This window comes from Ranitomeya variabilis, chromosome 6, assembly GCF_051348905.1.
Source record: "Ranitomeya variabilis isolate aRanVar5 chromosome 6, aRanVar5.hap1, whole genome shotgun sequence".
Classification (NCBI taxonomy): Eukaryota; Metazoa; Chordata; class Amphibia; order Anura; family Dendrobatidae; genus Ranitomeya; species Ranitomeya variabilis.
Window position 1 is genome coordinate 317,975,020 of NC_135237.1, and position 24,223 is coordinate 317,999,242.

General features: G+C 45.2%; 1 protein-coding gene across 5 annotated transcripts in view; it reads left to right on the top strand.

Annotated features, from left to right (window-relative positions):
* The window catches only part of RELCH (RAB11 binding and LisH domain, coiled-coil and HEAT repeat containing), a 204,264-nt gene that overhangs the window by 143,662 nt on the left and 36,379 nt on the right, over positions 1-24,223 (top strand). For all 5 annotated transcript variants that reach the window (XR_013216939.1, XM_077269738.1, XM_077269736.1 and 2 more), the window contains 5 exons: positions 634-757; positions 2,111-2,159; positions 9,088-9,167; positions 9,319-9,425; positions 11,608-11,707. Coding sequence is in view for 4 of the 5 variants with exons in the window: in XM_077269738.1 (XP_077125853.1) it covers positions 634-757; positions 2,111-2,159; positions 9,088-9,167; positions 9,319-9,425; positions 11,608-11,707 (460 nt within the window). In the remaining variant the exon portion in view is untranslated. The remainder of the gene's footprint in view (positions 1-633; positions 758-2,110; positions 2,160-9,087; positions 9,168-9,318; positions 9,426-11,607; positions 11,708-24,223) is intronic.

Here is a 24,223-nt window from a genome sequence, read left to right on the forward strand (position 1 = left end):
AACCTAGAATATAAGACCTCATTTCAGTTGTTTCACACTTTTTTGTTAAGTATATAATTCCACATGTGTTAATTCATAGTTTTGATGCCTTCAGTGTGAATGTACAATTTTCATAGTCATGAAAATACAGAAAAATCTTTAAATGAGAAGGTGTGTCCAAACTTTTGGTCTGTACTGTAGATATATAATTTATAAGAACAGCCCCTTTCATTGTTATCAATCTTTTTGCTGGCAATTTTGTTTTCGTTCATGAAGAGAGCCAGAGACAGTTATGTGTCTGCCAATAGCCTTCACAAAGTGCTAGTGTTCATTATTCTACACCATAATGGCCTAATGTAGTGCAATACACCAGTCCTAGTGAATATATCCAGTATCTTACAACTTATTGGGGATCTCACTGGTATCTTAGCATCTCCTGCTTATGTCCTGTTGTAAAGATTTGTGTTCTTGATGGGCTGCCTAACCGTCCTGATTGCTAAAATGCAAGCGAACGTCCGAGAGCCATACCTCCTTTACAGCCACATTCACATACTCAGAAGATACTTGGTCAGCTTAGAAACTACAATCAAGATGGTATTTTCTTAAACTGATAATAAAATTTATTTTGGTAACAAACAATGGGTTTGCTTGCAGATTACCCCAACTGATCGAGATCGTGGGTCGCATCAATGTTGCATCAACAGCTTGCGTTCATGAATTTTCAAGATATTTCTGGAGGTTGTGCAGAACGTTTGGAAAGATATTTACTAACACAAAGGTAAACAAGTGTTTTCATTTATTTTTGTCTGCTGTAAAGTTTTCAAAAAACCTGCAAACAAATTGGTTCATGTACCAATGTGCTTTTTGGGTTTGACCTCAGTTGAGCAAAGCATACTGCGCAAGCACGAGATGCGATTTTGTCTGCGCAGGCACAAGTTATCTCCCAGGAGGCGTCATATACATCAAAGACAGTGAGCAGCAGCCGAGGGGAGGAGTGTAGAGGACAGAAGCCACACCCATCTGACTGGACTGATGCAATTACAATACAGCGCAGGAGAAATCGAAAAGGTTTTTCAGTGCTATACATGGGAAGTCAGGGGGTTGCATAAGGATTTAGGGAATGCAGATGCTGAGTAAGATGATATTTTTAGCTGCTATGTAACAAAACTGATGGCCAGTTCCCTTTAAAAGAGAACCTGTCATGTCCAGAAACATTACTTACCTGCAGATATAGTGGTAATGTGCATGTAAATAGTGTTTACAGTGAGTGCATTGTAATCACTCTCCATTACATAATTTGTCAGTCTGCCATACACACATACACTGCGCGCACGCACACACTGCAGAGCAGGCTGTCGATCATTGTGCTATCGAGCAAATACACTGCACGCCACTGCAAGAGTAGCGTTGACCATCGGAGCTCCCTGCACTACTCCCAGCAGCTGCAGGTAGAATATAACTTCATTTTCTCCCTGTACTCGCTGCTTCAGTATGTCTAAAGACATGATTTAAACTCTTTTTACCTGCTGATTGCCATACATCTGCATGTAAAAAGTTTTTCTGGACATAGCTGGTTCTCTTTAAGACATGTCAGACAATATATTTCTGTGTGGATCTGCATGCTGAAATCTCTAAATATTTCCACTATCCTAATTAGAGCTCTAGGATTTGATCAATATCTTTGATGTCCTTACTTACATTTAAACATGTACCTTGTTAGTTTTTTCTTGTGTATACAGTAGGTATACCAGAGTCCAAGAAACGGCTTCGGACTGAATCAACGCTTGTAGCAAAAAGCAGTCCATTATTCCAGCAACAGGTAAAATGTGTACAGTGAGCAGAAACAAGCGACATTTCACCCATCAAACCGGCCTTTCTCAAGCCATTCTTAATTGGCCTAAACTTCTATTGTTTCTGCTCACGGTTTGCCTTTTATCTGGATGTGAAATAGTCTTGATTCAGTGCAGTGGCCATGTCTTGGACTCCGATATTCACCGGCTGAAGGTAGATCCACAGGCTGCTAATTGCACAGGGATCACCTCCGGTGCTGCAGGAAACCTTTTGTTTGTTTGCACCGGTGTGAGTATAATTATGACACTAAAAATATTCCGCTATAAATTGTCTTTTTTAGGTAAAGCCACAGTTCCAGGAAATATTGAGGCTGTCTGAGGAAAATATAGGTAAGTGTTTATGCCGCTACTATGAGCCCCAATTACAGAGTAAAACAACTGTGACACAAGTGACTGGCAGATCTGATCCTGGTCTGCTAGATCCCAGCACCTCCGGCATGCCAGGCGGACAGGACTGTGCGCTATGTAAACTGCAATAGAAAAGACAGAAGCGGTGTTAAACCCACTCTGGAAATGCACAGTTGAGGAGGACTGAAACCTAAATGAGTGCTGTCAGGTTACAGAGCTGTGCTGTTATCAATTCGCATTAATGTTTAAAACAAATCGTCCTGAAAATGTCACTTATTGTGGAGATTAGAATTTGTCTCATGCACTTTAGGTTCCTTAGGCGCCCGTACACCTCATTGGCTACACTCTCATTCAGCTGTCCGTTACCTCTAAGACCACTCACCCCCCATCATGCATGCTTGCTGTAAAAATTGCCATTTATTTAAAGGGAAATGGTCATTGGATTGATGCTATCCGAGCGAAAGAAAACATGTCTTTGCGGACAGCCAGGGCTGTGGAGTCAGTAAGCCAAACCACCGACTGATTCTGACTCCTCAATTTACCTGACTCCGACCCCACAGCACTGGTCACTACTGAGCACGTACATAAAGTGCAGCACAGATTCATCTCCACTAAAAGCCGAGATCCTTAGATCATGAACAGAACAGACATTTATAGGACATTTCATAACTTTACCAAATTATTATGGAAACATTTACAGCACATCTTGTATTGTACAACTAAACTCAATTTATTATATATTGCTGGAGTCGGAGTCAGTCCATCTTATACATCTGACTCCACCAAAATGGATACCGACTCTGACTCCACAGCCCTGCTGACAAGCACATGGTGGCTTTTCCCCACCGTGCTGCACACACAGGGAGATAACTGTTTATCATTCAAACAGTTTGGGATGAAGAGATGCCGCTGGGTACAGACCTGTGGGTAGTCAGCTGAGACATATACTGTACCTTAAATAGTCATCTGCACACTGTATGTTTTGGCTGACTAATCTGAGGCCGGCCCTCATCCGGCTACTCTGTGCCCTGATCCCATTCACTAACCGGTTATTTCTCCTTCGCCTCATTGGGGGACACAGACCGTGGGTGTATGCTGCTGCCAATAGGCTGACACTAAATGATACAAATAAAGTTAGCTCCTCCCCTGCAGTATACACCCTCCTGCTGGCTCTCAGCTAACCAGTTCTTGCTTGGGGTCTGAACCAGGCCCATGTGCCTCCTACAGACACTATCGTTTTTATTTTATTTTTTACTTTTTTTTCTTTTTTTTAATTAACGGAGTGAAGGGGGCGACGGATCCAATCTCCCCCGAACATTTAACAGGCGAGAACGCGGAGTGTCGCCTCCCTGTACGCTCTCCTGCGCCGTGGGATGCCATGCCTGAGTTCACTTTAGGGGCGACGGTTCCTTTGGGTCCCGATCTCCCCACACCAGCAACAGGCGAGCACATGGAGTGTCGCCTCTATGTTTCCTCTCCTGGAACCAGGCCTATTGCCGGACAACTGGCCCTGTCCACCCGGGGGCTTGAACTCCGGGGATGTACAGAGGCTCCTTCTCTTTGGCGTCCGAGCAGTCTCCACTGTCCCACCACTGTTAAAGTGGATGACACAAGGAGGCGGACAGTGCCTCTCCACCTCCCTAACAAAGGGATAGTGGATTGAGGGTTATTGCTTTATCCCTGCACCGTCCACGCTGCAATACCTGACTTGCAGCCGAACAGCACAGTGCGTGCGTTCCTCGGCGCTGAAACCCAGTCATCGGGTCCATGCCGGGACGCGCACCAATGGTGAGTGGATCCAGTCGGCGATGGGCTCCTGCAGTGGGATATTAACATGGCTTCCCTGTGGCCCACCTCCCTAAGGTAACGCTCCAGCCGGCTGCAAAAATTTAGCCCCCAGCTTCGACCGATGTGTAGACCGCATCCTGAAAGTCGCGCCCACACTATGGCGCGCTAAGGCGGCTCCGCCATCTTTTCTGGCGTTTTCTGTCTGGCACGGGAGCGTTCACTTTTCTCAGCCCAATGCCTCTCTATTCTACCCCTGGTATTGCTCCCGCCGGCTGCAGAAATTTAGGCCCCAGCTTGGGCCTATTCATGGAAGTCACAAGGCTCCGCCCACATCGCGTCTGTGGCACCGCCCCTGAAATGGCTCCTCTCGCTCTCTGCGAGACTTTATCACCTCTGGGACTCCCGGCGGCCATCTTGGTCCACCCGGCCGGCAGGGGCGATGGTTTTTTGCATTAAAGGGGCACAACGACTCTGCAGCTGGGTAAGGAAGTACTGCCCTCTTCCCTCCTGTACTTACATGAATGACCAGTGTTCCCTGGTCTTAAAGGCACATGACCAGTATTCCCTGGTCTTAGAGGCACATGACCAGTATTCCCTGGTTTTAAAGGCACATGATCAAGATTCCCTGGTCTAAAACGTACATGACCAGCATTTCCTGGTTTTAAAGGCATTTGACTAGCATTCCCTTGTCTTAAAGGCACATGACCAGTATTACCTGGTCTCAAAGGCACATGCTAGTTTTCCCTTGTCTTAAAGGCACAAGACCAGTCCGAAGCCGGTCACCCTAAATGAACTCGGGAACCCTCCGATGCCAATCCCAGCTTATCCCAGAGTACCTAGTTCCCCTGAGTGGGCTTCATCACTGCCACATCCCATGGCTTCTCTGATCAAGAGATTGAGGCCCTCAGTGAACCCTCTAGATCACGCAGTGTCCCTCATAAGGAGACTAAACTCCCTCGCAGAGCATTTGTCATTCACTCGGACAGGGAGTGTCCGGATAAGCGATTCAATGGACAGAAGCCTCTGCAGGCATGGTATCCTTTTTCAGCCAATATGCTAACACGTGGGGTGTCCCTTTCACGTATACACCCCTACGACATGGGATGCCATGCCTAGTCTGATTCTTAGGGGCGACGGGTCCTTTTAAAGGGCACCGATCTCCCCACACCATCAATAGACGAGCACATGAAGTGTCACCTCCATGTATACTCTTCTGCAGCCAGCCCTAACACTGGAACCAGCCCTGTCCCCCCGGAGACCTGAACTCTGTGGATGTACAGTGGCACCTTTTTTTTATTTTATTTATTTATTTATTTTTTTTTGTGGCGTCCGAGCACCCCTCTCTGCATCTCCACTATTTATAAGGTGATGCAAGAAGGCGGACGATCCTTCTCCACTCCCCTGTTGGGTGGTGGATCGAGGGTTCATCATTTTAACTCCGCACTGTCAAAAGAGAGCGGAGGTAGCAAGAGACTGCTTTTCCTGACCTTCTGGATGCAGCCGCGCATTTGCCACTTGACAGATTAACCTGGTAGAATCTCCTGTGGTTTGTCTACCAGTAGTCCTGCCCAATGGGTCATCAACTAAAATTATAACGGACTGTCAGATAGCAAATCTGGTTTGTTCCGTCTTGCAGCCTCGGGTTGAGTGCTCTACCCTTCCTTAGCCACCGCATGGGTTGCTGGAGCAATGGTTTCCTGGTCGGAGACCTTAACTACTTTGATTCACATCAGTAACCTTTTGCCAAAGATAGTACAGCTGGTCAATCAAATTTCTTGAGCGGGAGACAAGCTAGTTCACGCCTCTCGGATGCAGCTAGTTGTGTGGCGCTGTCAGCAGCAAATGCCATTACACCCAGAAGGGCATTATAGCTCAGAGTATGGAAGCGTACTCTGCGTTCAAAAGCCTCTGACACCACTCCCTAGGATCGCATGTTCCCTATAGACCCAACCAGCAGTGGAAGAATTGTCCAGGACGGTCTAGATCTAAGGGATCTTAGTTCCAAAAAAGGGGGACCGAAAAGTAAGACCGATCCTGGACCTCAAACTTTTACTAAGCTGGACAAGGTCCTCCTTCTTCGGATGGAGTTCCTCCGCTCAGCCTTTACTTCAACGGAAAAAGGGTGGAGTTTCTGGCATCCACCGACATTCAGGATGCTTACCTTCACATTGTTATTTTCCCCTCTTCAAAAATTCCTTTACTTTTCCATTCGCAAACCGCATTTTCAAATCACGACCTTGTCCTTTGGCCTTGCTACCGCACTCTGAGTGTTCGCAAGGGTCATGGCGGCTGTCATGTTCCTCTTGCACCATAAAGGGGTGGTCGTCTTGCCCTATCCGGTCGACTTTGTAGCCCCTCGTCCAGGACTACGCTGAGTCGTCTATATCAATTGCTATACCCTCTCCTGGGCTGGCAGATTCATCTAGACAGGTTTTTCCTCTTTTCCAGCCCAGCAGATAATCCTTTTTTGAGGATGATCCTGGACACTTCCAGAGGGTTGGTATTTCTCCCTTGAGACAAGGCCGTGGAGCTTCAACTGAGAACTCACTTGATCACTCATTCCTTTCAATTTGCTGGGAGGGTCATGAGGGAAAAATGGTGACAGCAATGGAAGCTGTTTCCTTCGCTCCGCTCGTTTTCTGTAGGTAAAACAGGCTTTCAGAGGGTAGTCTCTGAGCTTCTTCCTCATCCAGGGGAGTTCCTTCCGGTTCAATGATTATTAGTGACTACCGATGCCAGCCTTCTTCTCCCGACCTTTGTTCTGGGGATCCGAACGATACGGCTAGTCCTACAGCAGGTCCTCTGCCTTCTGGCGGGTCACCCCATCCGAATTCAACTGGATAATGACACGGCTGTGCCATATGTTAATCATCTAGCAGGTACCCATGGTCAGGCATCATGGAGGGGGTACCTCACATTCTCTGATGGGCCGAGAGCTATCATATGGTGATCTCGGCAGTACACAATCCCATAAGTAGATCTCTGGGCGGTAGACTTCTTCAGCCATCAGGGTCCCGCCTCAAGTGAGTGGGAACTTCACCCGGAAGTCTTCCATCAGATCTGCCTTCACTGGGGCACTCCAGATGTAGATCGGATGGCGTCCAGACTGAACACCAATGTACTAGTGTTCATGGTTCGGCCTCAAAATCCGAAAGCCATTGCAGTGAATGCACTGGTTCTTCCGTGGTACCAGTTTCCATAACCCCCCTTCCCCTACTTACGAGAGTCGTTTGGAAGTAGGAAGGGCCCTAGTGGTCCTGGGAGATCCGCACGGACCACGTTAGGTTTTTTTGTTTGCGGAGCTTGTACGTTTCCGTCTTATTGCAACAAAACTGAAAGTAGGGACTTTCTCGCAGGGAGTTTTCACATGTGGTCCTTCCCTTTCACATACCATTAGATCTTTAGGACCTTAAAGGGAACCTGTCAGCCCCCCCCAGGCGTTTTTAACTGAAGGAGTCACCTTGTGCTGCACTGATGCTGCATTCTGTCAAGGTGGCACTTTTAGTTGGTATCCCTGCCAACGCTGAAATAATCGTTTTTATAATTTGTCCCTCATACCTCTAATTTGTCAGGGGGGCATGTCTTCCCCCCCTGACACAAACGCCCCCCAGCCATCACTCAGGGCTTCCGTGCGCCGCCTCCATTTCCTTCATGAAGGTCCCCGGCGCCTGCGCTGTAAGTTCGAAGGGCAGCGCAAACTTTGCATGACCGAAGAAAAAAAAAAAAAAAAAAAAAAAAGGTCCTAGGAGTCTTACACCACTAGACTCCTTTTGATCCGGGCAGACTTTACTATCTGGGAAGGTCGCCCCTTTTTTTTTCTCTGCGATCTCGTCATCCTGACAAGTCTTTGGAGCTAGACGCTCTGTTCTTTCAGACTTTTTTCCTTATTACCATCAAGGCAAGGTTGTCCTCAGGCCATCCCCGTCCCTTGTTACCATGGTGGTATTGTATTCTCAATGTTACGAGGGCATCGTTCTTCCCTCATCTCTTTCGGCACCAGTCCACAAAACGGGATGGGTTCTCCATATTCTGAACGAAGTGAGTGCTCTGAGTAGGTACGTATCGTACACGGCGTCCTTCCGAAGATTGGACTCCTTATTTGGGCTTCCTGATGGTCAGAGGAAGGCTTCCTGACGGTTACAGGAAGGATTTAGCCATTTCATCGGTCATGTTAGCCTGGTAGATTCGTTACACCATCCAGGAGTCCTTCCGGGTTAGACGTCAGCCTAACTCCACTCCACTCTGTCGATTGAGGTTTCTTGGGCTCTAGGCACCAGACGTCGGTAAAGCACACCTGCAAGCTTGCGGGTTCATCCAGTCCGCATGCAGTCTTGAAGCACTATAATTCCCAGACTTCCGCGGATGTGAGTCTGGGCAGGCGGACTCTGCAGGCCGCGGTGGCGTTCTTGTAAGTAGCGGTTACACAGGGTCTGATCTGATGTTGTACCCACCCAGGGACTGCTTTGGGACGTCCCACGGTCTGTGTCCCCCAATGAGGCGAAGGAGAAATAGGGATTTTTGTGTACTCACCGTAAAATCCTTTTCTCCGAGCCATTCAATGGGGGACACAGCTCCCACCGTTATCAGCTTCTGCTTGTTTTATGGTTTGACATGCTGTACTCTCATATATAATTTTTTCATGCTATACGCTCATATGTTGTTATTGATCTCCTACTGCTTTTGCACCGAACTGGTTAGCTGAGAGCCGGCAGGAAGGTGTATACTGCAGGGGAGGAGCTAACTTTTTTTTGTATAACTTAGTGTCAGCTTCCTATTGGCAGCAGCATACACCCACGGTCTGTGTTCCCCAATGAATGGCTCGGAGAAAAGGATTTTACGGTGAGTACACAAAAATCCCTATTTCCTGTGTGCACATAAAAAGGACCTGTCAATCAACGAAAACGGGGAGAAGCCAGCTAAGGCGCCTCCTCGTACTAGTCAGCTGAGACGCACAGTCCTCGGTCGCTTTTCTTAGTAAGTCTACGCTGTAACACTTCAGCCTTTTAGTGTAAAACACACCTGCCTGCAGTCGGCCAGCCAGTGTGCGGTTCCTGCTACTTGTGGTTCAGGCTGCATCAGGCCGTACACATTCCCTTTAATAACACTATCCAATCTCTCTTAGATGCCACAGCAGGTAATGGTGTCCTGACAAAAGCCACAGTCCCTATCTATGCTACAGGAGTGCTAACCTGCTACAATCAGGTAAGCCCATCACTAGGAAAGTGAGCCCGGCTTGTGGACTAATAGTATGTCGTGCTTATTGGAATCGCTCTCCTCTGCCAGGTAGTCTCTATAGAGTCAGTGTCTAGATCCATCATCGCCTGTCTCTAGGTTTTGTCCCTTTGTATTTTAGGAAGAAGACCGGAAGCTGCTTGTTGGTTTCCTTGAAGATGTAATGACTATGCTCTCATTGTCTCATGCGCCTCTGGACAGCCTAAAAGCCTCTTTCGTAGAACTTGGGTGGGTAAATCTATCACCGCAGTCTAGCACCAGTTCAACATGCCATAGTCCATCCTTCATGCAAAGAATACATTGAGTACAATTTGTGTGATAAATATTTATTGGTGTAAAACACTGATCAGGATTTACATGAAAACGGGTTATTGATTTTTGAACATCCAGTTAGGAATAGGGTTAAAGTAGTTGGAAGGGATCTCAGTGGTCCCTATTATTCTTTCTCTTCCTTTTGGCAGCATTGCAGGGGAATAGAATACTTGGGTTCCACTATATATTACTTTAGATACTTATTCTTTGAGATATTGAATGACGTTGACCTTTCTGGATAATCCCTATTGGTCAGGAGGGTCCCTTGATATTAAGAGGATCACAGGATTCTGCTTCAGGGATCCCCAGTGGCCAGTTTTTTTCTGTGTCGGAGCACATCATTGGCCCTTACTCGTCTCATCCAAACTAATGGCCTTTCTGTGTAATACATGGTCTGGCTACTTCCTCCGGATTTAGGCCGGGTCCTAACTGCTCCATGGGCGGCCTTGTGTGCTCGTCCGAAGGATGCTGGAGTCTGGAAAGTGATCCAATATAGAACATGCTGCGATTTTTATTTTTTTTTTTTTCCCTCATGTTTTGTCATTCCATGTGGAAAAGCGCCCATGTGTTCTTGGGCTATATCCTGTCCTATGTGTCTGTTCTTGGGCTATATCCTGTCCCATGTGTCTGTTCTTGGGCTATATCCTGTCCCATGTGTCTGTTCTTGGGCTATATCCTGTCCCATGTGTCTGCTCTTGGGCTATATCCTGTCCCATGTGTCTGTTCTTGGGCTATATCCTGTCCCATGTGTCTGTTCTTGGGCTATATCCTGTCCCATGTGTCTGTTCTTGGGCTATATCCTGTCCCATGTGTCTGCTCTTGGGCTATATCCTGTCCCATGTGTCTGTTCTTGGGCTATATCCTGTCCCATGTGTCTGTTCTTGGGCTATATCCTGTCCCATGTGTCTGTCCTTGGGCTATATCCTGTCCCATGTGTCTGTTCTTGGGCTATATCCTGTCCCATGTGTCTGTTCTTGGGCTATATCCTGTCCCATGTGTCTGTTCCTGGGCTATATCCTGTCCCATGTGTCTGTTCTTGGGCTATATCCTGTCCCATGTGTCTGTTCTTGGGCTATATCCTGTCCCATGTGTCTGTTCTTGGGCTATATCCTGTCCCATGTGTCTGTTCTTGGGCTATATCCTGTCCCATGTGTCTGTCCTTGGGCTATATCCTGTCCCATGTGTCTGTTCCTGGGCTATATCCTGTCCCATGTGTCTGTTCTTGGGCTATATCCTGTCCCATGTGTCTGTTCTTGGGCTATATCCTGTCCCATGTGTCTGTTCTTGGGCTATATCCTGTCCCATGTGTCTGTTCTTGGGATATATCCTGTCCCATGTGTCGGTTCTTCGGCTATATCCTGTCCCATGTGTCTGTTCTTGGGCTATATCCAATTGAAGAAAGGGACAGCACCACAGCAATTGTGAAAAAACAGCTCTCGTATTTATTCCACCTATCATGCTTGATAAAGGTCTTCGGACCGAAACGTTGCAGAAGGTGGAATAAATACGAGAGCTGTTTTTTCACAATTGCTGTGGTGCTGTCCCTTTCTTCAATTGGATTTGGACTTATTTACTGGGATGGATCCCCTGGTAAGGACGGGCACCCTGCTGTCCATAGAGGCATTGTTTTTTTAGGGTGCGGCTTCATTATTTTTTTATTTTTGTTCTTGGGCTATGTCCTGTCCCATGTGTCTGTTCCTGGGCTATATCCTGTCCCATGTGTGGTCCATCGCGCACACGGACCAAAAGCCTGTTGGTCTGAACAAGCTGTAAGAACTCTGCTTTTTAGCTGCTCTTGACTCTGGCTACTGAATAGGCTCCATGAACAGCAGGCAGTCCTTCTAGCAAGTCTATAGCAGGGTGTTTGAAGATGGGTTTTATAAATTAGTCACCTCTTGTAAAGTCTTGGTCCAGAATGTGTGCACACAACAGCCATGAGTGGGATAAGGGAGAGAACGATCAGGCAATGTATAGTGTTTGTAAAGTCATTCTTTATATTATTGTCTAATGTTACACTACATATGTAAAGTGATACACATTATGTACATTTTTCTTCTCCTGTGTATATTGGGTCATTAATGGTTTATTTCCCCGGCAGGACTAACCCCGCATACCACGAGCTGCTGTTAACTGTGCTTTGGTATGGGGTTGTTCACACCTCGGCGCTGGTACGCTGTACTGCAGCCAGAATGTTTGAGGTTAGTCTTGGAGTGAATTCCTTGTTGGTTTATGATGTATGCTTTTATTATGTCTCTGGTACTGTGAGATGGAGCAGAAAGAGAATGTAAACTATGTGAAGGGTTAATTCAATCAGACCCCTGGGATTTTCTGTTCTGTCTGAGCTGATTTCCTTATCAGGACTCTTTATCTAGTCTGAAATCATTAACTTTGTAATGTCCCAAGCACTGAGCTCTTGATGATTTTCTGACCTTTCTTGCACTTCTTTCCCAGACTAACCTTCACTTTCTCTTCCATTCTGTGCCCTTTGCTCGCCTTTCCCTATAGTTTCCTTCTATATTTGCCGATAGTTCTCTGTACAGCTGGTCGCACACAAAACCGTTTTATATTGGAGGGAATTGACAAAGCATTTAGCGTTTTGGTATATATCTGACAATTGCAGAACCCCCATTATTGTATCTGAATTGCATAGCAATGGTAAAATAAGGAGTTAAACCCATGGGAGAGACTTTGGGTGTCGGGATATTAGTGATTGGAAAACTGAATTTTAGCAACTAGTGCCAGTTCTGCTGGAAAGGAGAATGAAATCCTAGTACGCACACGGTGGGAACATGGTTCTGTCCTATAAATCAGGGGAGATGATACAGTAAGATATACATAGCAGAGCTATAGATGGTCCGGGGGTGGGAGACATAAGAGGATAGATTATGGAGACACTGTAGCTAAATTAAGATCCTCTTTGAAGAAAAGACAGTCATGGGGTGATTAAATCACTAGTTACAATATTTTTGATTAATGTTTCATGTCTAGGCCAGAAGTGACCACTACATCTAGAGGAAGAAAAATGTTTTACTATCATTTACTATTTTATTCTGATAGGAGCAGCAAGACAATGGGACTCTGCCAGAGCTTATTGTGATGGCTGATTAAAGGGATTGTCCGGTCATAAACACTAGGTGATTGCAGACTTGTGTAATTGCACATCGCGCACACTACACACTGTAAGGATTCTCCGGTGTCTGTAGCGGGAATGGTGGTCATGTGACCACCGGTATGCAATATGCATTCTCCCGGCCACATTCCGACTAGACTGTTTCCAGACTCGCTCAATACACTTGCACTAAGCGTCCATCTAATCAGATTGTGGCCGGGAATATGTATATTGCATAACTGCATTCACATGACCACTGGCACCGGAGAAGCCTAACAGCGCACAGTGCATGCCATGTGGGGATTCACAAGCCTGCAGTCACGGTGAGTGTGGACAATCCCTTTAAGAAATGATTAACACAATTATATCTCAGTGTTGGGTGTTCAGGTGCAGTTTTATAAGAAAAAAAACATCTAGAATGTCTGGAACTTTTTTTTAGAACACTGAAGAATGAGTGAACTGTAAATCCATCTATGAGCCCCTTCTGACAAGAGTCCCTAGCTCTTGACTACGTAAACAGTCAACTTTGTTTTGGTGATAAATCCGCTTAGAAGAATGGTGTGTCTTACAAGCCTGTTGTCAGAACAAGCTCACTGACTGATAAACAGGTTACTCATTCTGCAGCCAGCTATATGCAGTTTTTTTTTTTTTTTTTTTTATAAAACCCAATCCTCTTCTAGTGCCATAATCCATTAGCTACGCGCTTCACCTTCAGATCGTGCAAATCTACCAGATTAGCCTTTAAGGCTACTTTCACACTAGCGTCGTGCACTGCACGTCGCTATGCGTCGTTTTGCAGAAAAAACGCATCCTGCAAAAGTGCTTGCAGGATGCGTTTTTTCTCCATAGACAAGCATTAGCGACGCAGTGCGACGGTTGCGTCGTGTTGCGTCGGACTGTCGAGCACAAAAAAAGTTACATGTAACGTTTTTTGTGCATCCTCAGCGTCTTTTCCGACCGCGCATGCGCGGCCGGAACTCCGCCCCCGCCTCCCCGCACATCACAATGGGGCAGCGGATGCGATGTAAAACTGCATCCGCTGCCCCAGTTGTGCGGCGGTTTCACTGCTAGCGTCGGTGCGCCGCAACGTCGCATAGCGACGTGCGGTGCACGACGCTAGTGTGAAAGTAGCCTTAGTGGCCACTATTGCTGGGAATCGTACAGGTCGTTGGTGTCTTTGACAGATGACATGCAAAGAGCTGACAGTCCACAGATGAGGAAGCCTTGTACTTAAGTGAGGTTGCAGTTTTCTTCCAGGGGAGCCTCTGGGACTTTCCAGAAACCAGTAAGTCAGGATGGCTTTGTGCCTGGTATGAGAACATTTTATTAGTAAAGTATTATATAGGGGTGTGGTGTTTATAGTTCTTTCTGCACACTTTTAATTTAGTTGGTGATTAAGTTTCAATAAGTATACGTTTTTGAGTTTTATGGTACGTTATTTTTTTTCAGCGATATTCGTAAGGAAAAGCTAACATGAAATGGGACAAGAGATCAGTCAGAATATTGTTTGAAGCAACCTGAGTATAAGTGTCTGGCCGCTTTCACACGTTATTTGGTCAGTATTTTACATCAGTATTTGTAAGCCAAAACCAAGAGTGGGACAATCAGAGGAAAAGTATAATAGAAACACGTCACCACTGTTGTATTATCACCCACTCCTGGTTTTGGCTTACAAATACTGATGTAAAATACTGAACGTGGCCTACGTCTTTAAAATTGGAAAATATACAATGGACTCATCAGCCCATGCAAATATCAAGTACTTTAAATTGAACCTTCTGTTTTATATAAAAGTTTCACATAACATGGGAAATGTATAAGGTATACCAAGGTGGCCAGCATCTCCAAAGGTGAGGGCATCCTATAGAATAATCTTGTTCTTGTTGTTGTGGGGACCTGAGGGGGGAAGTAGTAGTAACATAGTCGTATTGGCACTGCAGGACCAAATTAATCAATCTAGATCTGTATATAGCTAGATAAAGGAGGTAAGGTATACAGCAATCAAGAGGGTACATGGCAAGAGGCCACCTTATTCTAGTAGATTCATTACTAGCCATATGACAGCAGTCCTTTGTGCCCTTGTACACATCCATGTGTCACTGTCAGGTTTGGCTCAGGAGACCCCGGACAGTACAGGGGACCCGTTTTTGGACCGTGACCCACAGGTGTATGACAGCTACAATACTTTTTATGGTTAGGTGAATAGTGATTACAGAATGTGACAAAGATTACATATTTTTAGTCTACAAGACACACGCCAGGTTTAGACAGCAGAAAATAGGAAAAACATCTTGGCTACAAACTGAAACTTCCGTGGTGGTATGAATATGTGCTGAGGTCAATATTACTCATTTTAATGCACTAGTGTAGACTACAGAGGTAATGCATATATTGTTATTGTTCCTCTGTAGCATCTGTGTTTACAACATGCACATTATCTACACTCAACAAACGGGCTCTCCATGTATGTGTTGTGACGGTCACACAGCCGCGACACATGCAGCTGCGGCACCGGACAGCTCATCAGCTGGCGCGCTCCATGTAGCTGGGTTCCCAATACAGCTTATTTTGTAAGCGCTATAGCTTTCCAAACAAGCCCTGACCCGATCAAATTTGCTCATCTCTATACCCTAATACATTTCTATGTCCCTAACTGAATCATATGACTTGAAAAGTTCTTCAGATAATCACATCCATGCAGCTTTAGCGTTGGCCATTGTCTGGTGCTACCTATCCTGCACTGCATTGATCAGACTGATCAGCCTCATACCGGAAGAGAATAACCTCTGCCACTGTCTCGTTGATTGGGAAAGATGCTGTGTAAACTTTCTCTTTGACCATGAGAAGCTCCCTCTGGACTCTAAAACACAAACATTTTTTTTAATCCAAATGTTTTTCCTGCTAAAAAATGCATCTTAAAGTCTTTAAAAAAAAGTGGTAATTTTAAATAACTATAACACTTATGCAGTGACTTGAGCTCATTGGTCAAGTTCACGGCCAAGAAATGCCTGTCCTAATGACCAGTATTGATAGTTCACTCTCACAAATATTCACTGCATCAAAATAGAAAGTGTGAACTTGGCAAAATGGTGCAGTGTAAGAACTACTAGTATACAATAAATCAATCTTTAGGAAAGATATGCAGCTGGAAATCTGAAATGGTTTTAAATGTGCTTGAGGAGCAATAGTTGAGCAGGGATGTTTCATGGACAGGCTGTCAGGTGGGTCATGGTCAGGGCTAGTTTTTGACAAGGTGTGGTCCTTAGTATTTAGAGCCCCACTTTTTAATTTTTTTTTTTTTTTTAAACAATAAATTTTTATTGAAAGTTTGCAATTTACATATTCGGTGATAATAAAGAAAATATCAATACAGAGCTGTAAATATAGTAGATATAATAATGCATGTAAACAAATAACACGCAGTCATATCAATTAACAACAAATGGGGAACAGGGGGAGGGGGGGGAGTTAAGCCCGAGGAGAAAGGCCTGTTGCATCTGCTAGCTGTAGTGAGTCATTCTGAATCAGACGGGTCAGGGACGGTGTGGTAAAGTGCAGGTGTGGTAAAGTGCAGGTGCGGCAAAAGGAGTATGGTTGGCATATTCCGCCCAAGGGAGCCATGTTTTCTCAAATTTTCGGACTCTATCAGTGAGTATGGCCGATAGTTTCTCGTTAATCATGTACCAAGAGAGGCGTGATTTTACTGCGGAAAAGTCTAGACTTGTTTTTTTCCATGCCAAAGCTATGATTTGTTTGGCGGCTAAAAATATGAATGTGATAAGGGTCTAGTGTGTTTGGGGATGTTAGGAATGCGTTTGTTGAGTAAGGCCTCCCAAGGTTTTTTTTTTTAGGTTTGTATTAGTTATAGAGGAAAATAAGTGATAAATTCTAATCCAAAACCTTCGTACAATTGGGCATAGTTACCATATGTGGTACATGTCACCTATGGAGCTGCATCCTCTGTAGCAGTTTGGGGAGTAGTTAGCCACTGCTTTAGCCACTCTAGCTGGGGTCAGGTACCAGCGGGTCAACACCTTGTAGTTGGTTTCCAACATGAGAGTATTCAGTATGCCTCCAGTAGAGGCAGATCAGATTTGAGACCACTCCGGGTCGGACAGGGTAGACCCAATGTCCGACTCCCAGCGAGAGGTGTATTTCAAGCAGTGTCTATGGGAGGGGGAGTTGATATGTGAGTAGAGGAGGGATATGATTCCTGAAGCATGTGGGTTTTGACGACATTTTTGTTCAAAAGGAATAAGGAGGGGGTCGAATGTTTTAGTAAGGAATTAACAAAGTTAACAAAGTAGGTAACGAAATATTTCTCCAGGAGGGAAATGGTACTTTTCTCTTAAGACTGAGAATGGGATAATCCCGTCGACATTGAAAAGATGGTGAACTCTGGATATGCCAGCTGCCACCCACATATGGAAATTTCTAAGCGATCCCATGCCTGGGGGAAATAGGATATTGCCCCAAATGGGAGCAAGGGGCATAAAGGGTGAAATTAGCTGTGAAGAATATTTCACCGAGTCTCAGATTGTAAGGGAATGTTTTATAATGGGGTTCGAGATATGTTTGCTTTGGGATGGGAGAATCCATAGTAATGTGTCTAAGGTACAGGATTGCAATTCTGAAGCTTCTAAAGATAGCCATAATGTAGGTTCAGTATAGGCGTGGTATAGGGTCAGTTGACCTAATTGGGCTGCGCGGTAGTATTTTGAGAGATTTGGGACTCCCAAGCCTCCTTTTAAACGATGACGATAGAGAGTAGCTTTGTTTACCCTGGGGAGGCCTCCTCTCCATACAAAAGCATCTATTGATCTTTGGGCCATTTTAAGGAAATGTTGGGGGATAGGGATAGGCAGGACACGAAATAAGTAGAGTAATTTGGGGAGAATAGTCATCTTTAGTGCCCTTACGCGGCCTAACCAAGAGAGATGTAACCTCTCCCAAGATTGGAGCAGGAGGCGAAGTTTACGGAGCATAGGAGGATAATTAGCCGAATAAAGGGAGTCTAGATCAGCCATCAGTTTCACCCCTAAATAATCTAAGTGGTTAGTAACCCACTGAAACAGAAAATCATGCTGAAATTGTGATACAATAGGCAGTGGGAGGGATATATTTAAGGCATAAGATTTAGCAGTATTTATCTGTAGGCCTGAGATAGATTCAAAATTATTTAAGATGTGAATTAAAGCCGGCAAGAACTTCTGTGGGGATGATAGAAGAAGTAGCATGTCATCTGCAAAAAAAAAAAATTTGTGAGAGACTGACGCCACTTCCACACCTAGTATATTGGAGTTGCGGCGCAGATGAATAGCTAGTGGTTCAAAAGCCAGAAGAAATAATAGGGGTAAAAGGGGACAACCTTGCCGGGTACCCCTATTAATAGGAAAACGCGTAGAGGAGAAGCCATTATAACGTACGTAGGCAGATGGGGAACTATAGAGAGCATAAATCGAAGAGAGAAAGTGGTCAGGAAACTTCCACTTCCGCAAGACCGCAAACAAATAAGGCCACGAAATAGAGTCGAAGGCTTTTTTTATGTCTAATGACAATAACATGCTAGATATGTTGCGGTTTTTGCAGAGGTGCAACAAGTGGGAGACCCTCCGTATATTATCTGAGGCTTGTCTCCGTGGGACAAAACCCACTTGGTCTCTATGGATTAAATCGTCTAGGCCGGAGTTCAACCTTTGAGAGAGGATTTTAGCTAATATTTTGAGGTCTACGTACAGTGGGGCAAAAAAGTATTTAGTCAGTCAGCAATAGTGCAAGTTCCACCACTTAAAAAGATGAGAGGCGTCTGTAATTTACATCATAGGTAGACCTCAACTATGGGAGACAAACTGAGAAAAAAAAATCCAGAAAATCACATTTTCTGTTTTTTTTATCATTTTATTTGCATATTATGGTGGAAAATAAGTATTTGGTCAGAAAAAAACAATCAAGATTTCTGGCTCTCACAGACGTGTAACTTCTTCTTTAAGAGTCTCCTCTTTCCTCCACTCATTACCTGTAGTAATGGCACCTGTTTAAACTTGTTATCAGTATAAAAAGACACCTGTGCACACCCTCAAACAGTCTGACTCCAAACTCCACTATGGTGAAGACCAAAGAGCTGTCAAAGGACACCAGAAACAAAATTGTAGCCCTGCACCAGGCTGGGAAGACTGAATCTGCAATAGCCAACCAGCTTGGAGTGAGGAAATCAACAGTGGGAGCAATAATTAGAAAATGGAAGACATTCAAGACCACTGATAATCTCCCTCGATCTGTGGCTCCATGCAAAATCCCACCCCGTGGGGTCAGAATGATCAAAAGAACGGTGAGCAAAAATCCCAGAACCACGCGGGGGGACCTAGTGAATGAACTGCAGAGAGCTGGGACCAATGTAACAAGGCCTACCATAAGTAACACACTACGCCACCATGGACTCAGATCCTGCAGTGACAGACGTGTCCCACTGCTTAAGCCAGTACATGTCCGGGCCCGTCTGAAGTTTGCTAGAGAGCATTTGGATGATCCAGAGGAGTTTTGGGAGAATGTCCTATGGTCTGATGAAACCAAACTGGACCTGTTTGGTAGAAACACAACTTGTCGTGTTTGGAGGAAAAAGAATACTGAGTTGCATCCATCCAACACCATACCTACTGTAAAGCATGGTGGTGGAAACATCATGCTTTGGGGCTGTTTCTCTGCAAAGGGGCCAGGACGACTGATCCGGGTACATGAAAGAATGAATGGGGCCATGTATCGTGAGATTTTCAGTGCAAACCTCCTTCCATCAGCAAGGGTATTGAAGATGAAACGTGGCTGGGTCTTTCAACATGACAATGATCCAAAGCACACCGCCAGGGCAACGAAGGAGTGGCTTCGTAAGAAGCATTTCAAGGTCCTGGAGTGGCCTAGCCAGTCTCCAGATCTCAACCCTATAGAAAACCTTTGGAGGGAGTTGAAAGTCCATGTTGCCAAGCGAAAAGCCAAAAACATCACTGCTCTAGAGGAGATCTGCATGGAGGAATGGGCCAACATACCAACAACAGTGTGTGGCAACCTTGTGAAGACTTACAAAAAACGTTTGACCTCTGTCATTGCCAACAAAGGATATATTACAAAGTATTGAGATGAAATTTTGTTTCTGACCAAATACTTATTTTCCACCATAATATGCAAATAAAATGATAAAAAAACAGAAAATGTGATTTTCTGGATTTTTTTTTCTCAGTTTGTCTCCCATAGTTGAGGTCTACCTATGATGTAAATTACAGACGCCTCTCATCTTTTTAAGTGGTGGAACTTGCACTATTGCTGACTGACTAAATACTTTTTTGCCCCACTGTATATGAGAGATATTGGTCTATAATTGGACCAGAGTAAGTGGTCTGAGTTTGGTTTAGGTATCATGGATATTGCGGCCATTAAAGAGGCTGCTCCTGGTTTATTGCCATCTCTCAAAGAGTTGAAATAATTAGTAAGGTGAGGGATCAGTATCAGGGCTTATTTTTTGTAATAAAGGGATGTAAAACCATCGGGGCCAGGTTTTTTATTGGTTTTCAGTTGTTGGATGGCTAATTTTATTTCACTAGGAGTTATAGCTTGATTAAGGAGTTCGATCATATTTGGAGCTGAAGGCCGGGAGGGAAATAGAATCTAAAAAGTTCTCTAGCGTTTCTGTGTTTGTGGCGGTTGGGACACTGTACAGCTGCCTTAATTTTTGTTGAAAAATATGGGTAATTTGCTGTGGGTTGGTTGTAATCCCTGAGGATGTGTGGAGGCGGATAAGGGGCCTAGGTAGAGGTAGGCATTTTAAGCGACGAGCTAAATTAGAATTATTTTTGTTATTAAGAGTGTAGAAGCGTTGCTGTGACCAACGTATGGCCCGGTCTGCGTTCTCAGAGAGGTGGAGATCAAGTTCTGTGCGAGCATGTAGAAGATCTCGGTATGTGGCAGGTGAAGGTGTATTCTTCATCTGAGACTCCAAAGCTGACACCCTGCTCTCCAGATCAGCTACCCTTGCGTTTCTGTCTTTTTTTTTCTTGCGAGAGGCTTCTTGAATGCAGAAACCTCTGAGCACGGCTTTATGTGCTTCCCATAGGGAAATTGGTGAGGAGGCTGATTGTTGATTCAAGGAGAAATACTCCTCGATATGATTTTTCAACTTTTGGGCGATATCAGGATAGGAGAGCAGTGAATCATTCAGAGCCCAGTTGAATGAGCGGGGCCGTGGGTGAAGTGTCCAGCATGTGAATAGGTTCGGGGAATGGTCTGACCAAGGCGTTGATTGAATTGAGATATTTGAAACATTTGGGATAAAGGAAGGGTGAACGAATATGTGATCAATTCTGGTATACACTTAATGGCGTGAGGAGAAATAGGTGTAATCTTTATTGGAGGGGTGGAGTTCTCTCCATAGGTCTACCCACTGGTATTGGGAGAGAAGTTTGTTAAGGGCCTTTGAGTCTGCAGAAAGGTATGGTGGGGAGGGGGGGTAGAGGAATGGGGACTTACGGACTTATCCAGGCTAGCTTTAAGGATACAGTTGGAGTCTCCGCATAGTATTGTGGTACCTTGGGCATGTTCTGAAACTAATTCTAATAATTGGGAAAAGAAGGTGGCTTGATGAATGTTAGGGGCGTCATAGATTGTAAGCTTGCGAGCAGGGCCCTCATTCCTCCTGGTATCTGTTTTGAACTGTGATTTCTGTTATGCTGTAATGTCTATTGTCTGTATAAGTCCCCTCTATAAGTTGTAAAGCGCTGCGGAATATGTTGGCGCTATATAAATATAAATATAAATAAAATTATTATTATTGTCACCAATTCATCGGAAATTGAACCCGTCACCATTATGTAGCGACCTTCTTTGTCGGTTACTGAAGTCTTAAAAACAAAAGGGACATATTTCTTAAAGCAGATAGCGACGCCTTTGGTTTTGTTTGGGGCATTCACCAGGTAGAGAAGCGGACATAAATCTAGGGTAGGATCTAGTAGAGAAGTGCGTTTCTTGGAGGCATACCACGTCCGCTTGTTGAGATCTACAGTGGCGGAAGGCCTTGGTACTTTTTGTGGGGGGAATTGAGGCCCCTCACATTATGTGATAAGATCGGAAGTGGCATGTTGGTAAGTTGTTAGGCTTGCTTATGGTCATAGTTAGTCGTGGTGTGTGGATAGAAGTAGAGAAATTGTTATAAAGTGAGCTTAAGTGGTAGTATGAACTCGAGCTAATGGGTAGGATGAGGGGTGGGATGGGTTGGACAAAGTCTATGATTAGGATAGGATAAGAAAAATCTGTTGGGGGAGAAGGGGTAACTGTAATGTTGGCTAACCACAATGTGCTAAGCAGCAGTGTGTAAAGACACTGTGGGGTCATGGGGGTCTGTCAGGGGCGGCGCTATAAAGTATATATAAATGAAATGATGTACGGGGGATGCAAACAAGCGGGTATGTTAAAATAAACTGGAGATTTGATTTAACGAACTTGAGATATTCAAAAGGTAGTCTAACACATTAAACTTCTAAAGTGTCGAGAGAATAGTGGACTCGGAACACGTCACAAAAAATAACAGGTATGTCCATCAACCTAGCTAAGAAAAAAAAAAGGGGAAACCCATCACATGGTCTTATGTAACATTTGGAACGTGACTTTGTATTTGGGCATACGACCTGTCCCTGGAACACAATAAACAGAAAAAAAAGAAAAAGCATTGTGTCGACTTGTAAATTAAGCATATTCACTTGTCCTTCATGAAGATCGTAACGTAGGCCAATCTCAGTCCAGGACGTCAGGAGAGGCAAAAGACACGACGGCATCCAGAGAGTGAATGGTGTAGCTTTAAACTCCAGGAACATCTGAAATAATAAACTGAGAAAACATGTATGACCGTTTTGTCCCAAAGGGCGATAAAAGAAAGTAGTCGAGTAGTTTGCATTAAAGGCTACAAGAATGTCTCATAGAGTAACCTATGTAGTGTCGTATATAGCACGTCACGGAGGAGCAGGTGGATCGCGTGGATTGGATCGGCGGCTCCCAGGCCGAGGCTGTGGGGAGGAAAGTGGGGGGGGATGAAGGGGGATCCATGAGCTGTAGTTTGGTTAGGCAACGGCTCGCTCCTTCAGGGGAGAGAACCGTGTGGACTATATCAAGATGAGTGAATATCAGTTTAAAGGGAAATCCCCAGCGATATTTGATGTTGTTGGAGTGGAGGACCTCCAGATATGGTTTCATAGCTCGTCGTTTGGCAATAGTTGTACTGGCCAAATCTGAGAACAGCTCGTATGGATGGCCTTGAAATACCAACGGTGACGATTTTCTTGCCGCTTGTAGGAGTTGTTCCTTAGTTTTATACAAGTGCAATTTAAGGATGATATCCCTCGGCGGACCTTTCTGCTTACGTTTGCTCAGGGCTCTATAAATGCAGTCCATTTCCAGTCGTTCGATGGAGATCCCGGGTAGAAGTTCTTGAAACAGAGCTGTCGCTGTGGACTGGAGATCAGTGATGTTTTCGTGTATGCCCCTAATTCTAATGTTGCTTCTGAGGGCTCGATTTTCAAAATCTTCCAATTTATTGTTAAGGGTGTGGATCTCGTCATGTAGCATCTCGATGTCTTTCTCAGGAGTAGCAAGGTTTGTGAGGGTAGAGTCCATTTTGTCTTCAAGGTCGGAGGTACGGGAACCGAGCTCTCTGATCTCTTTAGTTAGGTCTTTGGTCAACTTGTCTGACATCTTGAGTAGTTCACAATGTTGAATAGACTGGAACTGTGAGAGCAAAGCCGTTTGGTCTGAGGTTGGAGTGTTAGGGATTTTAGTTGTGGAAGCCGGGATTTGCTCTGAGTCTGCGCCCTCCGGTATGGAAGAGTTAGGGTATGTTTCCACGTTCAGGAAACGCTGCGTGTTTGACGCTGCGCAGAGCCGTAGAGTCAAACACGCAGCATCCAGATGTTACAGCATAGTGGAGGGGATTTTATCAAATCCCGTCTCCACTATGGGTGGTAACACGCACCCGGTGGCCCTGCGATTCCGGACATGCGGCGCATCTTTTAAGATCGCAGCATGTCCGTTTACCTTGCGGCAACGCTGCGCCGCCGCAAGGTAAAACACAGGGCCCTATGTGTGGGGTGCGATGATGCCGGGTGTGTGTATTGAACACATCCGGCATCATTGCGTCACAGAAGGGGGCGGAGCTTAGGACGGAGCGGGTTTGCCGCTCCGTCCAAACCGCCGGCCATCCTGAACGTGGACACGTACCCTTAGAGGATTCTGACTGGGAGAATGGTCCAGAAGACATGTCGGCACTCAGAAGCGAACCTGTTGCTAGATTGTTTTGAATTAGCTCTTCACGCCTTAGGCATGAGGGTGATTTTGAATAGAAAAGAATCTCCATGCTGTTTATCCCCTATCAATGGAATGAAGTCAAGGGGGGAGCATATTGTGCGGCGACCGCTAGCAGTTGTGGGGGAGCAGGTCAGGGCATCGTGACTGCCCCGGGGCGCATCATAAGTAGAGTCATGGTAGGACGACTTCCCAGTAGAGCTAAATCCATGCCACTGGACCGACAGACCGATGGGCGGCCGAATCAAGGCAGGATAGCCACTATGGGAACAGG